The sequence below is a fragment of the Mangifera indica genome, chromosome 7 (assembly GCF_011075055.1).
Source record: "Mangifera indica cultivar Alphonso chromosome 7, CATAS_Mindica_2.1, whole genome shotgun sequence".
NCBI classification, from domain to species: Eukaryota; Viridiplantae; Streptophyta; class Magnoliopsida; order Sapindales; family Anacardiaceae; genus Mangifera; species Mangifera indica.
In genome coordinates, this window is record NC_058143.1 from 18,365,107 (window position 1) to 18,383,285 (window position 18,179).

Sequence of the window (18,179 nt, forward strand, 5' to 3'; positions counted from 1 at the left end):
TCTATCCAGATTTTAGCATACTAAATTATTACCTGATCATCATTTTCATAGACATGCATTATTGGAAGAGAGGGTTGCATGTGTTGGTTCCATCATCACATGCATCAAGAGAGATCGATGCTGCTAAAGAACAAAACCAAAATTAAAAAAGTTTGTTGAATAAACAAATTAAAAACAAGTCATTTTCTCCATTGTCTATATCAGATGTTGTGTAGCTGGCTCCAATAAGATGAAGAAGTAACATGTTTCTAACAAATGGAAAAGCTTGCATAGGAAAGGTTATCTTCCCTGAACAAAGAAAAGATACTTAAATGGAATAGGTATTCATTGCGCTCATCTGATGATAATATCTTAAACACAAATAGAGTTGTTCGGTTGAGATTATTTCTTCTTTCTTCTTTATATGTTAACCTTATATATGCAAAAATTATAATGAAACCATGCAAAATATATATATATATATATATGGTCCCCTCGATGAACAAGTAGGGTTTCTAAACTCTTTTGGCTTATGGTTGATTCCTCCAGAGAGAAAGGGTTAAAGGTCCCCCACTTTCTTCAGGCCCCAAGCTAAAAGTTATTAATGCTCTTACAATATGTATAGAAACACTCACTAACCTGTCTGCAAGCTGCATGGTTGTCGTCTTGGCGTGACAATATTCAATTTGGATCACTTGGGACCACGCTTACATCTTTTATTTTGTTCAAATTTTATAATTTTTTATTTTATTTTATCTTTTTCTATCCCCTATATTCCATTAAATTTCAGTTCAATTTGATAATTACCCTTCAATCCTCTCTTCATCCATCTATTTATACCCACTCAGTGTTCTATCCTTTAATCATCTTCGTCTTCATATTCTCTGTTGTGTTTGTAGTGTGTACACTCTAATACAAAGGGTTGCACATTTCTCTCGCGTGCGCCACTATCAGATGAAGCTGCCAGCATGATCTTAACCTTCCTCCTTTGCCGAGGAAAGATCAGATCATGTGGCAGTTTCATCGGTTGTTGGCATCACGAAAAAAAAAAAAACCCTAAATTTACATGAAACAAACCCTCAAAGTGTTCTGTACTTTAATTAATTTTCTTAAACGGCCGTTAGGGTTTTTCTTGTTTAATCCCTAGAAAAGGTGTGTGATCTTATCTTGTATATGATTTTGGTCATCTGGGTTTCTGGGATTAGCTTTTTCTACATGTTAATATATATGTTTACAGATATTTGCTTCTTTTCTGAACCATTTTTTTATTGATTCTCGTGTTATTTCTTCTTATATTTAGTGAAACTTACGCAGTCTTCTGGTTTGTTGGAGTTTTGGGTGATAATATTTTTGCGTCTCGGTGCACTTCGAAGATCTAAAGATCCCTCCTTGTGCTTCGGCGATTGAGCTTTAACACTCATAACCTGCAACGATGTTTTTTGTTGGTTAAATCGGGTATGCTTTTATCATTTTATCTTTTTTTTTAATGTATGCCGCACTAATCTAATACCTGATTCGTTTTAGGGTTACGACAATACAGAATAGAACCATGGCTTAATTTTTTAGCAACTAATTTCACTATAATAGCAATTGCTCTTTTGGAGTATAATTATCAATGGACCGCTCATTTCTATATGGAATTTCTGACTGTTGTCGATTTTGAAATAAACCCTATTTTGATTTAATCTGGGTAGGGTTTTTACGAAGTGGGTTTCATCCTAATCCGACTACAATAGAAGTAGAAATTGAATGAGAGAGGCAGAGATTTTAATCTTGAGCTCGCACTATTTAGCCCATGAAGTTTTTGAGACTTCTATTTTATTTGCGGTTGCTCTGAAATGAAGTCTAGGGTTATGACATATACGTTTGAATCCCCACTGATTCAACTTCAAAATTGTATGGATCAGATAAAAAGGGACAAAGACAATATGAAGTTTGGCGTATTTGTCCACCCTCTGTTTTTGAGACCTTAGCATTTACTTCTATCATACAGTTCTTGGATTTTTTGACTCATTCACAGGCTTGACAAAGGGTGGCTTTGATTCCAATTCACGCTCTCTCAAGTGAGACAGCCTTAAAAAAACAATAATGAGTTTGTCAGATATCGGTAGAACTGTGGTCAAAAGAAAAATTCTCTGGGCATTTTTCTTTCTTCTCAAATAATGGGTCCGTCCACGAGAATAGCAATATAGAGAAAGTGCTAGAGATGTAGGGAATCAGAAATAACCAAAGCAATGGAATAGTGGGTTTGTCTTATTTGGTGATTTTTCGCTTAATCAAACTTCAAGGGAGGGAATACCTTTTTCCCTTTTGGCTTAGGTTTATTGTGACAGAAGCACGGATATGTACTGTTCTTTTGAGATTCCTTTAAGTTCACTTGTTTATTTTTCTCAAACTGGGAGAAGTTTTGATGATACCCAACATTGCAACAAAGAGCAAGCCATTTGAGTTGAGATAACCTACAGGCCTCTAAATAAATCATTAGTGTAAAATATGTCTCTTTTTCGTTTTATCTAGTAGTATAATGAATGGTCAGCATGAAATTTTCAGAAACTATGAATTAAGCAATAGTATGTGATCAGTATTTTACCTCATTTTTATTTTCTTCTGAAATTTCTCTTTCTCTCTCTCTGAGAAATCTGGTTTGTCTCTAGCTTATAGTTGATGGACTTTGTTAAAAGCTCCATGTGGAAAAGATTCCATATACGTTGCTATCGTTTTTCCAGGTATCCAACAATAAAAGCTACCACACTTTTGATTCCCTTGCGCTTTCTAGGGTTTGCCTTTGTCAGCAATCATTCAAAAAGGAGCTCAAGTGAGCTCTGGCTGTATATGTTGACTGGTTGATTGAAGCTTCAAATATGAGAGCTTGTTTCATGCTATTCAAGGATGTTATTGGGAAGATCAATATTGGAGGGGCTCAAGTTCAATGTATGAGAGGGAGATATCAGTGAAAGTAGTCCAGTTTTGTGTTCATTGTATCAAAGGCAGCTGATATGGGAGAATAATTGATGCATAATACTAATTTTAAACATTGCTTTGCTTTCCTTTTCTAAATACTTCAATTGTCCATGTTCTCCATGTGATTGTATTTATTTGAGGTGATTTGCTTTTCACTCAGCTTGATGCATAGTTGCGATTGAATTAACCTCAGAATTCAATCTAGAAGCTGCATCTTTTGCATCACCGAGAGCAAATGATTTAAAGATGACAAAGGCTAGTGTGAAACTAGATCAACAGAAGCCAAACCAACATCAGATTGAGCTCTTATGTATGTTTATCTTCATATATATATATATATATATATATATGTGTGTGTGTGTGTGTGTGTGTGTGTGTGTGTGTGTGTGTGTGTGTGTGTGTATTGAGCTTTCGGGTTGAGTAAATCTCAAACCCAAATGAACCTGAAAACAGAATTTTTAAATTAAAAGAGGCTTTTGAAGAAGTGTTTCGAGTACACGTAATATATATAGTTTTTGGTTTTATGAATCTACTAGCATTAATGTCATTCAAATTGGTTTTAAGTGTTGAAATAATATGAAAGCCATGAAGATGCATATTTATTGTGTATTTCTGAGAAATGACAGCGCTATTTTGTTTCTAATGAAATATTATTTTATCGAGGTATGTTTCACAATTATCCTTTACTCTTACTAAGTTCATAATTATTTTCTCACTTTCATGATATACATCTTAAGGAAAGAGTACATGGCTACAAAGAAATAAATGTAGTAAAAAATGCGCTTCTTAATTGTGTGTGGGGGTTGGATTTATGGCACATTGCACCTTACAATTATATTCATGATAGTTAGGAGTGAATTCAAACTGAAATAAATACAAGTAAAAGTCAGTTCAAACTCAATTTAAATATAGAATTAGTCAAATTCAAGGTCAATTTGCTTGATTTGTGAATAATAACACTAGAGAGGGTGAACGGTAGCATTAGAGAAGAAGAAAAAAGAAATCACTTAAAAAAAAAAAAAAGATAAAAATAGAAGAAAAAATTTGTTGAAAAACAAGATCCAATGTTAGTCCCGACTACAAGCTGAGCTCAAACTCAATGCGTCAAAATTGCTTCAGTTCAAGTTCTATTGGTTAGAACCAAACAAAAATTTGTATTCAAAGTAGTTTTGATTGATTTCATCTCTAGAATATCGTTAAACCAATAGTATTTGTACTTTGAACAATGTTTTTTTTTTTAAAAAAACATAATTTTAATTTCACAAAGACATCTAATTTTATTTTAAAAACCAGTAACTCTTCTGACATTTTAGGGCATGATAAGGTGTTGTATTCTTATCAATAAAAATCTTTTACCTTTCAAAACATTAATATAGCTGAAAGTATGCTGAGTTAAATTGGATAAGATGAAGATTTTTTTCAAGTTTCTTTAAAAAAAAAAAAAAGTGATGAAGTATCGGAGAAACTTTAGAATTTCAAAATATGACACGCGATATACGTATAAAAAATTAAATTTTCAATACACGATACAATATACAATTTGACTGTTATAATCACAATCTAACAATTTCTTTGTTTCATCAATCTCCATCCAATCAAAAACCTCTACTCACCCTTTTTAACATATCATATGCATTGAATGATATTTAGTTTGTTCGCCTTCTCTTTGGGGATAAAAAGGTTTCGAACACAACTAGAATATTTACTCTTGTAGAAAGAAAATAAGAAGTGATGGCGACGGAAAATAAAATTGAAACAAATGTATATTATATTATGTATAAGAATGAAGAAGCTTAATAGATTGAATTATTAAGAGTTAGTAAAACTCGTGAAACATTGTATAAAAAATGTCTGGATTCAAATTTTCGTCATATTTGTGAAACCTTAATTTAAATTACTTATTTAAAAAAAAAAAAAGTCTAGAAGATTGAATTTGTTCAAAATGAAAATTCTTATACATATACACATTCATACATCAGCATTCAAGAAAGTAATAAAGAATTATATGCACATTATTCTTGCGAATTATGAGTGAAGTGTTTTGTGTAGACGTTTGCCCGATAAGAAAGTATGGCATATTGACCATTTTAATTTCTACTGATTTAAGTCGTTTCACATATTTATATTATACTGATAAGATGAAGGAGACTTGTCTGGTGTATGTCTCTACTCCAATCAAATCTTTTTGAAGCCCCACCATCTAACTGAAGTCTTCACAACTTTTACAACTTAACTACGTGCCAACAGATTTTTGGCCGCCAAGAGGAAACTATAATTTATTTTTCTTTGGAGTATTCAAATGATTTATTATTATATAATTAAATTTTATGGTATATTATTTTAATATTTAAAATTAGATTTATATAATGATATGTTATTATATGACGAATCATATGAATTTATTATCCAAACGAGAGAGACGATAACGGTAAAAAAAACTCTAAATTTAAGAGAAAAAAATGATTTTTTAAAAGGCCAAAGGACTATTTCCCACCCAATATATGCTTTTTTTCCAAATGCACCTCCATTAACTTTGAAAATCTCATTTACCCACCAATGGGCTATTAAAATTAACTGAGTCCCTTAGTCATATAATTTTTCCCCTCAAACCCTAGAAACTAACAATTTTCTCCCACCCCAAATTTTTAAAAACTGTATTTTTCCCCTAGGGTTTCCAAACCTTTAGATCCCATTTTTTTTACGACGACCGGCGATCTCCAAGCATCTACTCTCCCTCTCCGACGGCCTCTCCTTTCAGTCATATATCTCTCAACGCCGTGTGGCGTCGTCATCGACGAAGACCACGCTTCTTCGTACGTCTTCGCCTCTGAACGAAGACGATTCATCTTCGTCTTGACGAAGATGCGTCGTTTTTGTCTCGACGAAGACGTGTCGTCTTCGTCAGTGATGATGCCCAGGAGGATGCCGCACGATCAGAAAAAGGAGACACCAGGGAAGAAGAGACGTCGCTTGGAGATTTTCGATCATTGTCAAAAAATTTAATCCAAAAGTTTGGAAACCCTAGGGGGGAAATGTTGTTTTTGAAAACTTGGGTTGGGAAAAAATTGTTAGTTTTAGAGTTTAAAGGGAAAAATAAAATAAAATTTAAGTTTATTTTTAATATTACAAATAAAATGACGATTTTGTCTTTGAAACGGTTGTTTTTAACCGTCTATGGGTAGATAAATTTGATTTTCAAAGTTAACGAGAGAGAATTTGAAAAAAAAAAACATACCTTAGGTGGGAAATAGTCTTTTGGCCTTTTCAAAAATAAAAAACTTTAAATAAGAGTGAAGTTATTAATTTTGAAATTTTGGAAGAAATATATAATAAATTATATAATTTTTTAATAATATTATTAAAATAATAATTTTTTTTTTTACATCTAATTAAGATTTTTAATAAAAATTAGTTTATGAATAAAATTTTAGATTTTAATAAATTAATGGATAAAAATTTAAAATTACTTTAAACTCTAAATAAAAATAACTTAATATAATTAAATACTTAGATTTATAGATTTTTATTATTTATTTATCCGTTGTTTATTTATCAGCCCGCAATCTTATAGCAGACTTTGACAGGCTTCAGCCTCCCTTGTCAGTGCAGAAGCCCAACTGCCTATGTCCTTGAAGTTGAACTGCCCTTGAATGGAAGGGTTGAGACGTCTTAGCGAGAAGTTGGCCTGTTTGAGTTTAGAAGCTTTTCTCGGACGATGACATGGAGATCCATTGATAGAGGGCAGGTGACTCGCTCTAATCCCACCTCAGGTCTCCCTCTCTCTCTCTCTCTCTCTCTCTCTCTCTCTCTCTGTTTTAATTATTTATTTCCCTCATAATTTTCTGTTTGGTTGTAGAGAAAAAAAAAAAAAACAGCTTTTTGCATTTTCTCAGCAACGAAACAGTTATCGAAGCGAAACCTTTTTCCCCCTTCATACGCTGCCTCTCCCTCTTTATTCTCTGCTTAGTTACGAAGGTGTTTGGTTTATCTTCATAGTCTACATTTTTCTCTCTTCATTTATTGCTTAATTTAGAAGGTCTGTGATTAATGAAGAAGAATGTCGGTGAGAAACTTGAAATGTACATCGATATAATTAATTTTAAGTTTTGAGGGTAAAGGAAGATAATTTCAAGTCGTCATTTGGTTAAATATTAATAATTTGGGGGCTATAATGTAATTTTTGAACTTGCTTATAACACTGATTTAAAAGGGTAACAATGGTATTTCGATAGCCAATGGGGGAATCTATATATACGGAGTCTAATGATCGGTAGAATTGATGTTTCCAAAATCAGGGGTTTAAACGTAAGTCTGCAAACTTAGTGAGAACAATAATCCGACCATCAATAAAATTATGTTATTTTGTTTTAAGTATCTAATCGTCTTGAGTCAACATAAAACCCTCCATGAGATTCATAGTTGAATTACTTGGGTTCCTTGATTGTAGACCATGCGGATTTGAAATTGTCTTTCATTCCAAAGCATAACTTGTATTGATGCTCTTCATATTCGCCTGAAGTCCGCTTCCAAAAATATGGCCATCCCTACTTACACCCTTATGTCAATCCACAAGCCTTTCATCCATTCTTATTGGAGCACGGCGAGGGGACAAGTCAAAATAGAAAAACTTACAACTCATTGAGATCTGCAGGATATTCAACTGGGATTTGGCATTGCAATTTGCCAGAATTTTCTTCAAGGTTCAAGGTTGACAAGATGAAAACAGTAAGGTATTATTTAAATACGAGGCAAAACTTCCTACATATGAATTCATTCATATTAAAACATTCCTTTACATACACTACTTTAACATTCTACACATGATAGCTTAGCTGCTGATGTTAGTTCCTCATTCTTGAAACGACTTAGATGAACCATGGCCTAAAACTATTTGATTCTATAATCACTGATCTAAAATTGCGGAGCCTGCAGCAATATGCTCTAATCATCATACATTTACAGAGAGGCAGTTTTAGAAATGAATTGAAAAGAGGTAACTCATGATTGCTGCATCTCCTGGCTACAGTTCCTCCTACACTCTAACAATAAAACATTACTCTCTTCACATTTTCCTTCAATGCCGGCAATGGCCGAACTCCAGTTTCTCTTACTGCTCTTGTAGACTTGGTGGCATGGCCTGCACCACCATCAACTGAACCATTCTCTTGCAGTTCTGGTTCCATGTAGAATCGGGCACGAAATGCAGCTAAATGTGCATAATATGCCGGAGGAACTGTACATAAACCACAATTTCAGCCATTTCAATATAGGACTTGACAATAAGCTGAAGCTAGAACTGTGCATAATATGATGAACATTTTATTTCAGCTAAAACTGGAATCACCACTAGGAGTCTATTAAACTTGAAAAAATTATCTATTGTAATTCTTTGTTCTCGTGACTGTTTATTCCTTTCTTCCCCAACCCCTTTCACCCCATTTCCTTAGTTGACAGGAGTGGCATTGATAGCCAGAGTCTTTCCCTTTTCTAACTCTTTGTGGAATAACTAAGGCTCTTCAGGTGTGAAAAATGAGAAACCAAGAAAATCTTACCGACAGAGACAGATCGTGTGCATCTCGCATATGTATAACAGAGATTGTTTGTCAATGACTGGATTCCATCAGCTGTAAAATTGTTCTCATCCCATAGAACATGGTAGTGTGCTGGTCGACTTGTGCCCTGTCATATTAGAAACAAATTAATTCATTAAATTTCAATAAGCATGTAGAAAGAGAAAACTGCTCTAATGTGTTCAACATGGACCATCTTAAATACATTTTTGTGCCTATGCATATAGAAAATCACTAAGCATCAGGAAGCAACAAAAGTTATTTCACTAGTAATATGTTAATCTTAGTTGTGTAATAAGAAAATGTAGGTAGCAATCAACAAAGTTGGCTCCAGGATAAAGATTAAAACTTCAATATGTATGTGGTCCTCGTTCATTTGGGACAGGTTTGACACAGTAGAATTCTATCTCCGATAAAGAAAAGCTTGAAAAATCTAAAGTAAACTGACAGGGGAGTCCAGCTTGCCAACAAAATACATCAGAACCGTTCAATATTTTCGCTTTTGCTCCTAAGCGAAAACCTCAATGTTTCAGGATTATAGCTTATACAAGATTATACATAATATGCGAAAATTATACCTGAATACCAGCATGGCTGCAGAGATAAAAATCAAATTCCGTTGGATGACATATTTTGGAATCAACCACAGTGCCTGAGACCCATATTGCATGTTGTTAGATAAGATTTTTAAAAACAAAAGTGGCATATGAATGTACCACAATATATTTTCAAGGGGACTTAAAAATTACCAGGCAATATGTTTCCACTCTTGTCTGTGCTGCTCCTATCCCGGTGGTTGCTAGCAAATAATCGAGTATGATGTCGTTTTTGTACAACAATAAATGTCACTGGTGGTTGATAGTTAGGCTCTAGAGAAGCACAAGCCTGCAAAGAAGATTATTAATTAAGAGCCACCAACAATTTTTAAGCGGAAAAACAGATAAATGAAATAGAGCTAATCAATTCTCACCTTCCGAATTGCATCTAACTCATAGAGTAGAACTTGATAAAATTGCCCTTCACTTACCCCATCCCTATTCAAAAAATCTATTTAGAACTCTATTTCTGTTTGATAACTTCATGAAAAGGTATATCATGCAATATTAGCAAATATATGGTAACAGGATATATATAAACATATAAACATGGATGCTTAGATATCTCCTCATTAATTTTTCATTTGTGTGTGTATATATATGGTATTGGTTGCATTAAATGTCATAGATCATACAGATAACAGCAAGTGTAAGCAAAAATCAGTAGAGTCAGATGCTTAAGATCACTACTTTTGAAGTTGAATTCAGAATATTATTTCTGTGATCCATCACTCTTGACTCAATGCAGGGACACTCTTAGCATGGTCCGGTAGACACTTATCTTTTGGTCAGCGAGAAAAATAGGACATGGCTTAAAGTCTCATCGATTGCACAACATAACTATTTGGAAATAATTCTAATGAAAACAAACAACAGGGAAACTACAACAGTAGAAAACTTACAGTAATCTAGCTGCTGTGGCAACAAGCAGTACCAGTGTCAAAAAAGTTCAAACGATTTCAGATATAATTTCACATGAACCCATTACATTATCAATCCTAACCTGTAAAATATAATCCTCAATGGCTTCTGCCCTGTTGCCTTCCTAAAAGATATCAGAAGATCTCTGCAGAAAAGAGTATGTATTATAAATACTAATACATGCAAATGAGGTGAGCAGAGAGAGGGAGAGTCCACCACTGATGAGAACAAATTATCGTTACCTGATCATGCCACCACTAACCGTCCCACGAACAGGATCGTGCCATGTTTTATACAAGTCTTGTATGAGTTCCTGTCTGTGAGCTTGAGCACAAACTAATCCAGCGTATTTTGTCACTTCAGGCCAATCCTGTGAAGCTACTACCTACAGTTGGATGAAAACCTATCAGTAACAATGTCTGAACAAATGATGCATGAATGAAAAGATTCTAAGAAACATGAAATTTGGTAAAGAACTATACAGCAGCAATTGAGGGACTAGAATCTTCCCCATTTTCTGGATGAGTCACATCTGCTCCAAATATTATAGTTGGGATGTCGCTAACTAATGGAATTCGACAACTGATAGCATCCAGTAGCACAGTATTTCTGCCACCCATCTACAGAAAAGTAAAAGGAGGGAAATGAACATCGGTAATTTGACAGGACATAAAGGATCTGCATTAATGAGAACTTTACAGAGTTACGATGCGCATGTTTGCCAATTGATAGTATAAATTTCAGAACCATAAATATTATACATGTCTTGCCATTCTCATAATAGTGCCAAACTAAGTAGCTGTGGAATAATTCATTATCTGTGATAATTCAAGAAGCCCTCAAATCCCAGGACTAGTGTATGTTATCTGTGTCAAAAATGAATGCAAAGGATATGCTGTAGCATGAGATTTGAAATGCAACAATCAAACCTTAACGTTGATTTTCAGAGACACATTAGCCAAGTATTGCTTGCTGATCTTGAAGACGTGTTTTGTGAGACAGCATTGGGATATTAAACCAAGATCGGTTTCACATATACGCTTGAGATCACCTAGAAGATAAGAACTTATTAGAACAACAATGTGGGTTCAAGATCATACAATGTCTTTTATCTGATTGTCCTCACATATGGCCTACCATATAGGGAACCGTTGTTGTCAGGTAAAATGGCCATTAGAAGCTCCAATTCTTTTCCTTTGGTTTTGTTCATTGATGCATGATAAACATGCTTCAATGCTTTCTCAACTTGCTCAGGTCTGGCATTGTAGATTGGGATGACAGGGTCTGGATTGAATTCCTGAAGACAACAACATATCAGAACTTCAATTGAAAGAAGGGAAAAGAAATCTGCAGGAATTTGATATTATTATGAACTGATACAAAAGGATATGTACCATCCCAGATATTTGGCACATTTGAGCAAGTTCATTGCAAAACCCACGAGCAACACTCTCTTGCACACTTCGTGAAAAGTTAATGCATGCCCACCGGCTCACAGTCATTCCATTAATCATTTTCTGTGTCAGAAGTGCAGCAGCAGCAGACAAAGATCAGAAGCCATATTATGAATTGGGCTTAAGCTGAAAATAAGAATAATGATGCCCCCTGGAGTTCATTGCCGGGTAAAGTACTGATCCATTACAAAAAATCATAGTTTGAAATTAACATTCAAGAAGCTAACTTTGCAAAGGGTGGCACTTGAGTAGCTTGCAATTGATTGCATTGGAAATAGAAGGTTTACAAGGATTCTTTAACCATTCTAAATATGAGACAAGTTTGATAGGAAATTTGCAATCTAATTGATGAAAAAACTGAGGAAACATCGCAGAAAAATGATTTAATTTTAATTCATTTTATTGTTTAATATTACTTGGGAAGAAATATCATCGCAAAGCAAAAAGTAGAATACCTTGTTCATCATATTCCACTGACCAACTTGAGGCAAGCAATCCTTTTCTTTTCCAGTTTCATGATATTTTAGCTGCACAAAGGGTTGTGTAAGATGGAAAACAATGAACACAACAACTGCCTAATCTAGACTACTCACAGATAATAAAAACAGGCTGCCTTACCCAAGGAGCAGGAAGGATCCGCGCCTCAACAGAAGCTAACTTTTCACTAATTTTGATTCCAAACTCCTTTGCATAAGGGTCTTGATCATAAGCATTATGTTGAACTGTCTGGTTGGTCACAAAAAATTCAAGGAATATTGTTATCTTGAAATCCAAAACCAGAACACTATTCAATACAATATCCAGAAAAGCCACTCTTATTAAGAACTTGTGATGGCTTACAATTCCTTAATTTCAAAGAATGCAACCGCAATTAGAGGCTTAATCTCGTAAGGTATATGTTAATATTCCAATGATTTCTGAGTACAGCAAATTTAATCTTCTGTTTAATACCATATCTGATATGATATGAATTCAACAGAAAATTTCTCAAATCTACAGGAAATAGGCATTCATCTACATTTAATATGGTTGGAAGAAAGATAACGGAAGAGGTAAAGAAGTTTTTACAACCCTTTAGTGATTAAAATTTAGCTCAAAGATTCCAAAGCTTCTCTATTCTCCTAGATTTGTTGTGACCATTCACTTGGAGAAATGCAGTGTGTGCTAAGTTCACTAGTTCTACCTAGCAAAATTTTCATTTACGACCCTTATGTGTCCTACAATAGTTTAATATTATAATATCATAATACCTGCAAAATGTCATTTTCCCTATCCCTAGGTCTTTGGCATGTAACTTTCAAGAGAGCTGTAATTTGCCTCTCATTCAACCTTTTTGTATATCGCTGTCCCTCAACAATTTTGCAAGCCTGGCAAATGAAAAATAAACAGATATCATGAAACAACCATGGAACAGAATAAATAATTCAATTGTGACATGTACATAGAAGTTTCCAAACCGCTCCCTACCTCCATAGGCAAATAGTTAGCCTTTTTCTGGTTTCCTACTTGCAGGCAAGGTAGATGTGTATGTTGAATGGTAAAGCCATACATCTCCTGGAAGTATTCAACCACAGACTTCATTGTTGAATTGTCATCAACAGGAAACCTGCAAAAGAAAAATTTTGAGGATCACAGACTTATCAAAACGATGATTCCTTAAACTATATGAGGGAAAAATAGGAAACCTTGCATGTAAACTTTGATGTTATTTCCTTACAAAATTTAATAAGTGATAAAAATGAAAAATGATTGCATACTCTAATCTAATCAAAGGAGGATTAGAACTTACACTAATTCTCTTGTAGGTTGAGCTGTCAATCCCGAAACACGATACTTTCTACGGACATTACCTCTGTGAGTTACTTCTACTTTGACTCCTCTGAGGGCCTTCTTTATCTGGTAAACATTAAGAAAACGACTTTTTAAGTCAAAGTAACAACCAAAAATCAACAACAGACACTTCACTGATATAAGAAAAAGTACCTTCACACGATCAGAATCAGATAATGTCCTACACAACACATCTTTGCCTAGAAGCTGTGCAACAAACTCTATTACAGGGAGAGCCTCAATGAATGCAGCTGAAGCCATATCTGTATAGAACAAAAAGAGGAGAAAATGAGAGAAATATTTTGACTTCTGAGAACACGTGCATTGTTTTTTTTTTTTTGAAACTTCTTTGGCAGTAGTATATATACCAATATTCAGAGACAATCCCATCTGTGTAGGCCTTATACTCTGGTAAAATCCACACCATGACTCCAAGCCATCACCAAGCCGTTGAGGTGCTCTAATATCAGGTGAAAAGAAGGATCTCCCAATAGGGCAGTATCTTCAAGATTCAAAAACAACATTCAATAAGCACTCTTCACTATCGCATTGATCGTTAGTCTCTGCAGAATTTAACAGTCACAAACACTCTCTAAGACATTATACCTTTTTGTCGAGAGCTCCCTTAATACAATGTCAAGAATTTGTAGAGCTTCCTGTGGAGCGTCTGCTCGTTTACCAGCTAGAAACTGGCCTAAATGATGCAGGTTGGCCCTAGCCACAAACTTGATCACCACTTTATATTCTCTTTCTCTTCTGAAACATTTCAAATAGGTCAATTAACTTTAATTTCACTGAAAAAAAAAAAAAAGACATCTAAATCAAAACAATGCCCACCAAAGCTTAAAAGCGCTATAAAACAAGAGATATTTTAAAATAAAAAGTTTGCCATCGTATTTTGTTAATTCTATAATCTGTTACACGATGAGAAACTTAACCAACTCACAGAGAAAAACCCACTCGGTAAAAAAAAGAAAAAGAAGTAAAAAAGTAGAATGTAAAGAGAGCAAGCAAACAGAAGCAATAAAAGAATTACTTGGGACCATTGATTCCATCATCGTCATCCACAAGCTTAATTTTGAACTCCTTCCAAGCAAAAGGAAGTTCACCAGCTGTATAAAGACTCTTTCTGCCATCATAAGCAGGCAGTCTCATTCCTAGGTCAGATTCTTTGTACAGCCTCACAAGCTCTGCCATAATAGCTCGGTTTACAGTTCTTGATGCCACCTCAGGAATTATGGTAACCTGCAACAAGATATAGATCGGCAGAAGACACAAACGATAAGACTGAAATTGCTGGTCACGATTTTAAATCTCATAAATGCCATTACAAGAAATGGACAGGGTCAAAAACAGAAACCTAATCACTATCATCACCAATGTAAGAGAAAAAAAGATGAAACAAGAACATCACCTATTGTTTGTCAGATTAAGGGCCCCAATTTATACAAAAATTTTCAAACAGAAGGCAAAAAATTAATGTTATTCTTTTTGCTCTGGTACAGAGAATACCAAGGAAAATACAACTTACATCATACTGGTTCAAGTCCTTGTCTGGTAACTCTGCGAAGAAATGGTTGGCCTTAACAATACACTTTGTCCCAACTTGACCAAAGCCAGGCCTTGGAGCAAAACTTAAACACTTGCTTGAAGTAGGAAAACCCATCTCCATTCCACACAAATTGTTACCATATTGAACAGACCCATTAGCATTACTTGCCACAATATCACAAGCATGGTTCACAGGCTTATGTGCCACAGTACAAGGCCTTGAACTTGGTCTCATATACACATCACTTTGATCAGATTTTCTACCACCTCTTCCTCTTCTTCTTCCTCTATTCTTAGTTGGGGGTGAAGTCTGGCTATGAGGTTTTGAGTGTTGAGGTTCTTGATGCGGAGGGCCTTTGCCATTTTGAGCAGTTTTGGGTTGTTTTTGAGCTTGACTCATGGTATTTTGCAAGTGACTTTTGATTACTAAATGTTGTTCTGAGCTATCTTTCATTTGCCTTATAGGCATTCTTTGGTTTTGGTTTTCGTTTCAAACACACAAACAACTCAATAAAGATGGATAATCAGTTTCACCCAAATGTAACAGACAACAAAATCTCAGTGTCTTTCTCTTATAGTCTTTACTCTTTACTTCAAAAAATTGAAGGACCTATCTGTAGGAAAAATATCAAAAACAAATAAAGGAAAATGTATGTCAGTAAGATTAACCAAATATGCAGAAACTGTAAGGAAATAGAAATAATGATGATGTTAAAACAGCACCAAAGTTGAGCACACAAATCAAAACGGTATGGGTAAACGTTCAGGCTTTGTTACAGATTACAAGCATTACTGTTACTTCGCAAAACTGGAAAGACCAACCAACCATTCACCTTTGTTTCACAAAGCAAAACACCGCTACATAAACCATACAGAAGAAAAACTATATAGGTAATATATTTTGTTGAAGACAAATGTTTTTTCATGTTAAAGAAGAAAATTAAAACACGATACCCCAAACACTACTTCCTCAGAATCGAAAACCGAAAACCTCTATTCTGTTCTACTTCACATAAACATGCTTCTATCAGGAAGCCAGCAATACGCATAACTTGCAAGAAGACAGAGTTTAATCGAATAAACTAATCAAATAGAACATAAGAAATGAGAATACCCAGAAGTGAGAAAACTCCACGGAAGAGGCTGATGAATAAACCCAAGAAGATAACAACATAAGCAGTGCATAAAAATAAATAATATATTTTTAGAATAGAAAGAGAATGACAACACCTAGAAAAAAACAAAACTAAACAAGAACAAGTATACAAAGAGAAGGAATAAACATTGAAAACGGCAGCGAAATCACTATCCGAAAAATATTTTTTTTAAAATAAAACTTAAATTTATTGCTACGGAAGAAATGACCCATTAAATATGTTGAAAAAATCTTTAAAACTCACCAACCAAGCAACCAACTCAGTAAGCTAAAGAGCTAGCGAGAGAAGCAAGCGCTAGACAAAGTAGTCACCTTGAATGAAGAAATATGGTAACAGAAAGAAATGAGAGGGAGAGGGGCTTAAAAAGAAGGCGTTTGGTGATAAAGAGAACTAAAAAGTAAGAGATAAAAAAGAGAGGTTTTTGGCTTCACATAAAAAATACTTTAAACAAACTATTATTTTTTTAAAAATTGGGTATTGTAAGAAAGTGAGAGATTCAGAATTCACAAAGGAAAGATGATGAAGATGAAGATGAAGATGATGATAATGAATCTTTATACACGCATGCAAAAGCCTTTAGTGCTTCCTTTATCACGTGTAAAAGCCTTTCTTGTTAGTCTTCTCCATCCTTTCTTTGCTTTTCACTCTCTCTCTCTCTCTCTCCCTCTTTTCTTTAGTAGTTTTTTAGCTCAGCTTAAGCTACTTGTTTCTCTCACCATAACACAACAAGTTTTGGCTCTGAACCGATCGCGCAACCTCGGGGACGTACCATAACACACACCAACACCAAATTTTATAAGAAAAATGTTCAGTTTTTAAAGGCATAATATTTATATATAAATGTGTTTGTGTCCAAGAACGACTAAGTATGAGAGAGAGAAAGTGTAAAGTCCAAAAGAACTACTGGGTAATATAAAAGCAATCATACACAGAAGAAGAATAATTCGAACTTGCAGTCCTCTCTCCTGCAGACTTCTCCATTTCTGCTCTCTTCTTTTTTTCTCTCTCACTCTGTGTAAAATTATATTATTCTATTTTTTATGTACTCTTTTTTATTATTTATGTACCATAACTTCATCATCGCCCATCTTTTTTACCACCTTGATTCACGATCTAAACTTGTAACGGTCGGTACAATTTAGAGATTTGAGAATTTTCGGGTCCACCTTTTTTTTATATGTTTTCGGCCCCAACCTACGCGACACTCCTTCTTTAAATCCACTGTTCTCCGGTCTATGCCATTACAATGTTCACCCACTTGAACGGCTGGGATGTAACTCTTCTTAGATTGGTTGTTTCCTAGGTTTTGTATGGTCTTTTTTTTTTATTTTCCCGAAAAGACTATTTACAAAAACAAACTTTATGGTTTAAAAAATCATTTTTTTTTTTACGTTCCATTTTTATGAATGAATTTTATAAAATAAAAAAATTAAAATAATTATTTTACATATATTTTTTATTTAATTTGCATCTTTTTAATGGTATATATTTTGAGGTTTTAAATAAAATTTACTGGGAGTTTTTATAAATTTAAAATAATGTTAGAGTATTTTTTAAATTTTAAAATTTTTAATATACTTTTAGATAATTTTAAAAATTGTAATAATAAAATATAATATTTTAAGATTAGTTATAGTTTAAAATTTTTAGTGATATAACTAATAAAAATATATTAATAATTTGATATTTATATAAAACAGTTTTATATTTTCAATAAAATTGTAGAATTATCATTTTTTTTTAAAATTAAACAGAATTCATTAAAAAAAAAGATAAGTGAAAATTTAAATTTTTTTGTCATCTTATCAAACCTTTGTGGGAAATAGTATTTGACTTTTTTTTTTTTTTTTAAATTGGAAAAGTCACGGTTTCATTTACTTATGTTTTGCACCGATGTTGTTGAGAATGGTTAAAGGATGGGGATGGAAATGGAATGATGGACGGCAGAGAAATGGCGATGGAGTAGGTTAAAAATTATTACAGGAGCATATGATTTAGCCTCTGATAATAGGCTGCCGTGGCGAGAAGGTGAGGGGACTGTGGGAGTAGTGATTGTGTATAATTACATTCAGGACTAGGGGAGATACTCGGCCCCACTTAAAGACATCTTTCTTGTTGGAAATCAGAGTTGGTTTCATGAAACCATACTTATTCTAATTT

General features: G+C 34.0%; 1 protein-coding gene and 2 long non-coding RNA genes across 5 annotated transcripts; 2 read left to right on the forward strand and 1 right to left on the reverse strand.

Moving 5' to 3' along the window:
- Positions 1 to 649: 649 nt before the first annotated feature.
- On the forward strand, positions 650 to 3,051 carry LOC123220555. The gene is made up of 3 exons (XR_006503065.1): positions 650 to 1,131; positions 1,280 to 1,434; positions 2,706 to 3,051. It is a non-coding gene; the product is annotated as an uncharacterized LOC123220555 (long non-coding RNA).
- Positions 3,052 to 6,517: 3,466 nt separating this feature from the next.
- Positions 6,518 to 10,882, forward strand: LOC123221584. The gene is made up of 2 exons (XR_006503270.1): positions 6,518 to 7,670; positions 9,855 to 10,882. It is a non-coding gene; the product is annotated as an uncharacterized LOC123221584 (long non-coding RNA).
- On the reverse strand, positions 7,674 to 16,964 carry LOC123221583 (protein argonaute 10). Of its 3 annotated transcripts, none has more exons than XM_044644406.1 (22): positions 16,948 to 16,964; positions 14,843 to 15,476; positions 14,348 to 14,556; positions 13,918 to 14,067; positions 13,680 to 13,813; positions 13,465 to 13,574; positions 13,271 to 13,377; positions 12,949 to 13,087; positions 12,732 to 12,848; positions 12,100 to 12,207; positions 11,937 to 12,008; positions 11,422 to 11,544; positions 11,165 to 11,324; positions 10,957 to 11,078; positions 10,510 to 10,647; positions 10,270 to 10,412; positions 10,110 to 10,172; positions 9,481 to 9,544; positions 9,260 to 9,395; positions 9,089 to 9,162; positions 8,493 to 8,619; positions 7,674 to 8,173 (listed from the first exon to the last, which is right to left on the reverse strand). In XM_044644406.1, the coding sequence occupies exons 2-22, from the start codon at positions 15,329 to 15,331 to the stop codon at positions 7,980 to 7,982; spliced, it is 2,979 nt and encodes a 992-aa protein (XP_044500341.1). In that variant the 5' UTR covers positions 15,332 to 15,476; positions 16,948 to 16,964; the 3' UTR covers positions 7,674 to 7,979. The 3 variants fall into 3 exon arrangements, with proteins under 3 accessions (XP_044500341.1, XP_044500339.1, XP_044500340.1); XM_044644404.1 differs by lacking the exon at positions 16,948 to 16,964 and adding an exon at positions 16,263 to 16,775; XM_044644405.1 differs by lacking the exon at positions 16,948 to 16,964 and adding an exon at positions 15,977 to 16,105.
- Between the last annotated feature and the right edge of the window lie 1,215 nt (positions 16,965 to 18,179).

Coding starts and splice junctions, on each gene's coding strand:
- LOC123221583 (XM_044644406.1), bottom strand. CDS start 15,331: ATGCCTATAAGGCAAATGAAAGATAGCTCAGAACAACATTTAGTAATC. Junction 13,814..13,917: donor AGGGAGCTCTCGACAAAAAG/GTATAATGTCTT, acceptor TGAATCTTGAAG/ATACTGCCCTATTGGGAGAT. Junction 13,088..13,270: donor CAACCTACAAGAGAATTAGT/GTAAGTTCTAAT, acceptor TTTCTTTTGCAG/GTTTCCTGTTGATGACAATT.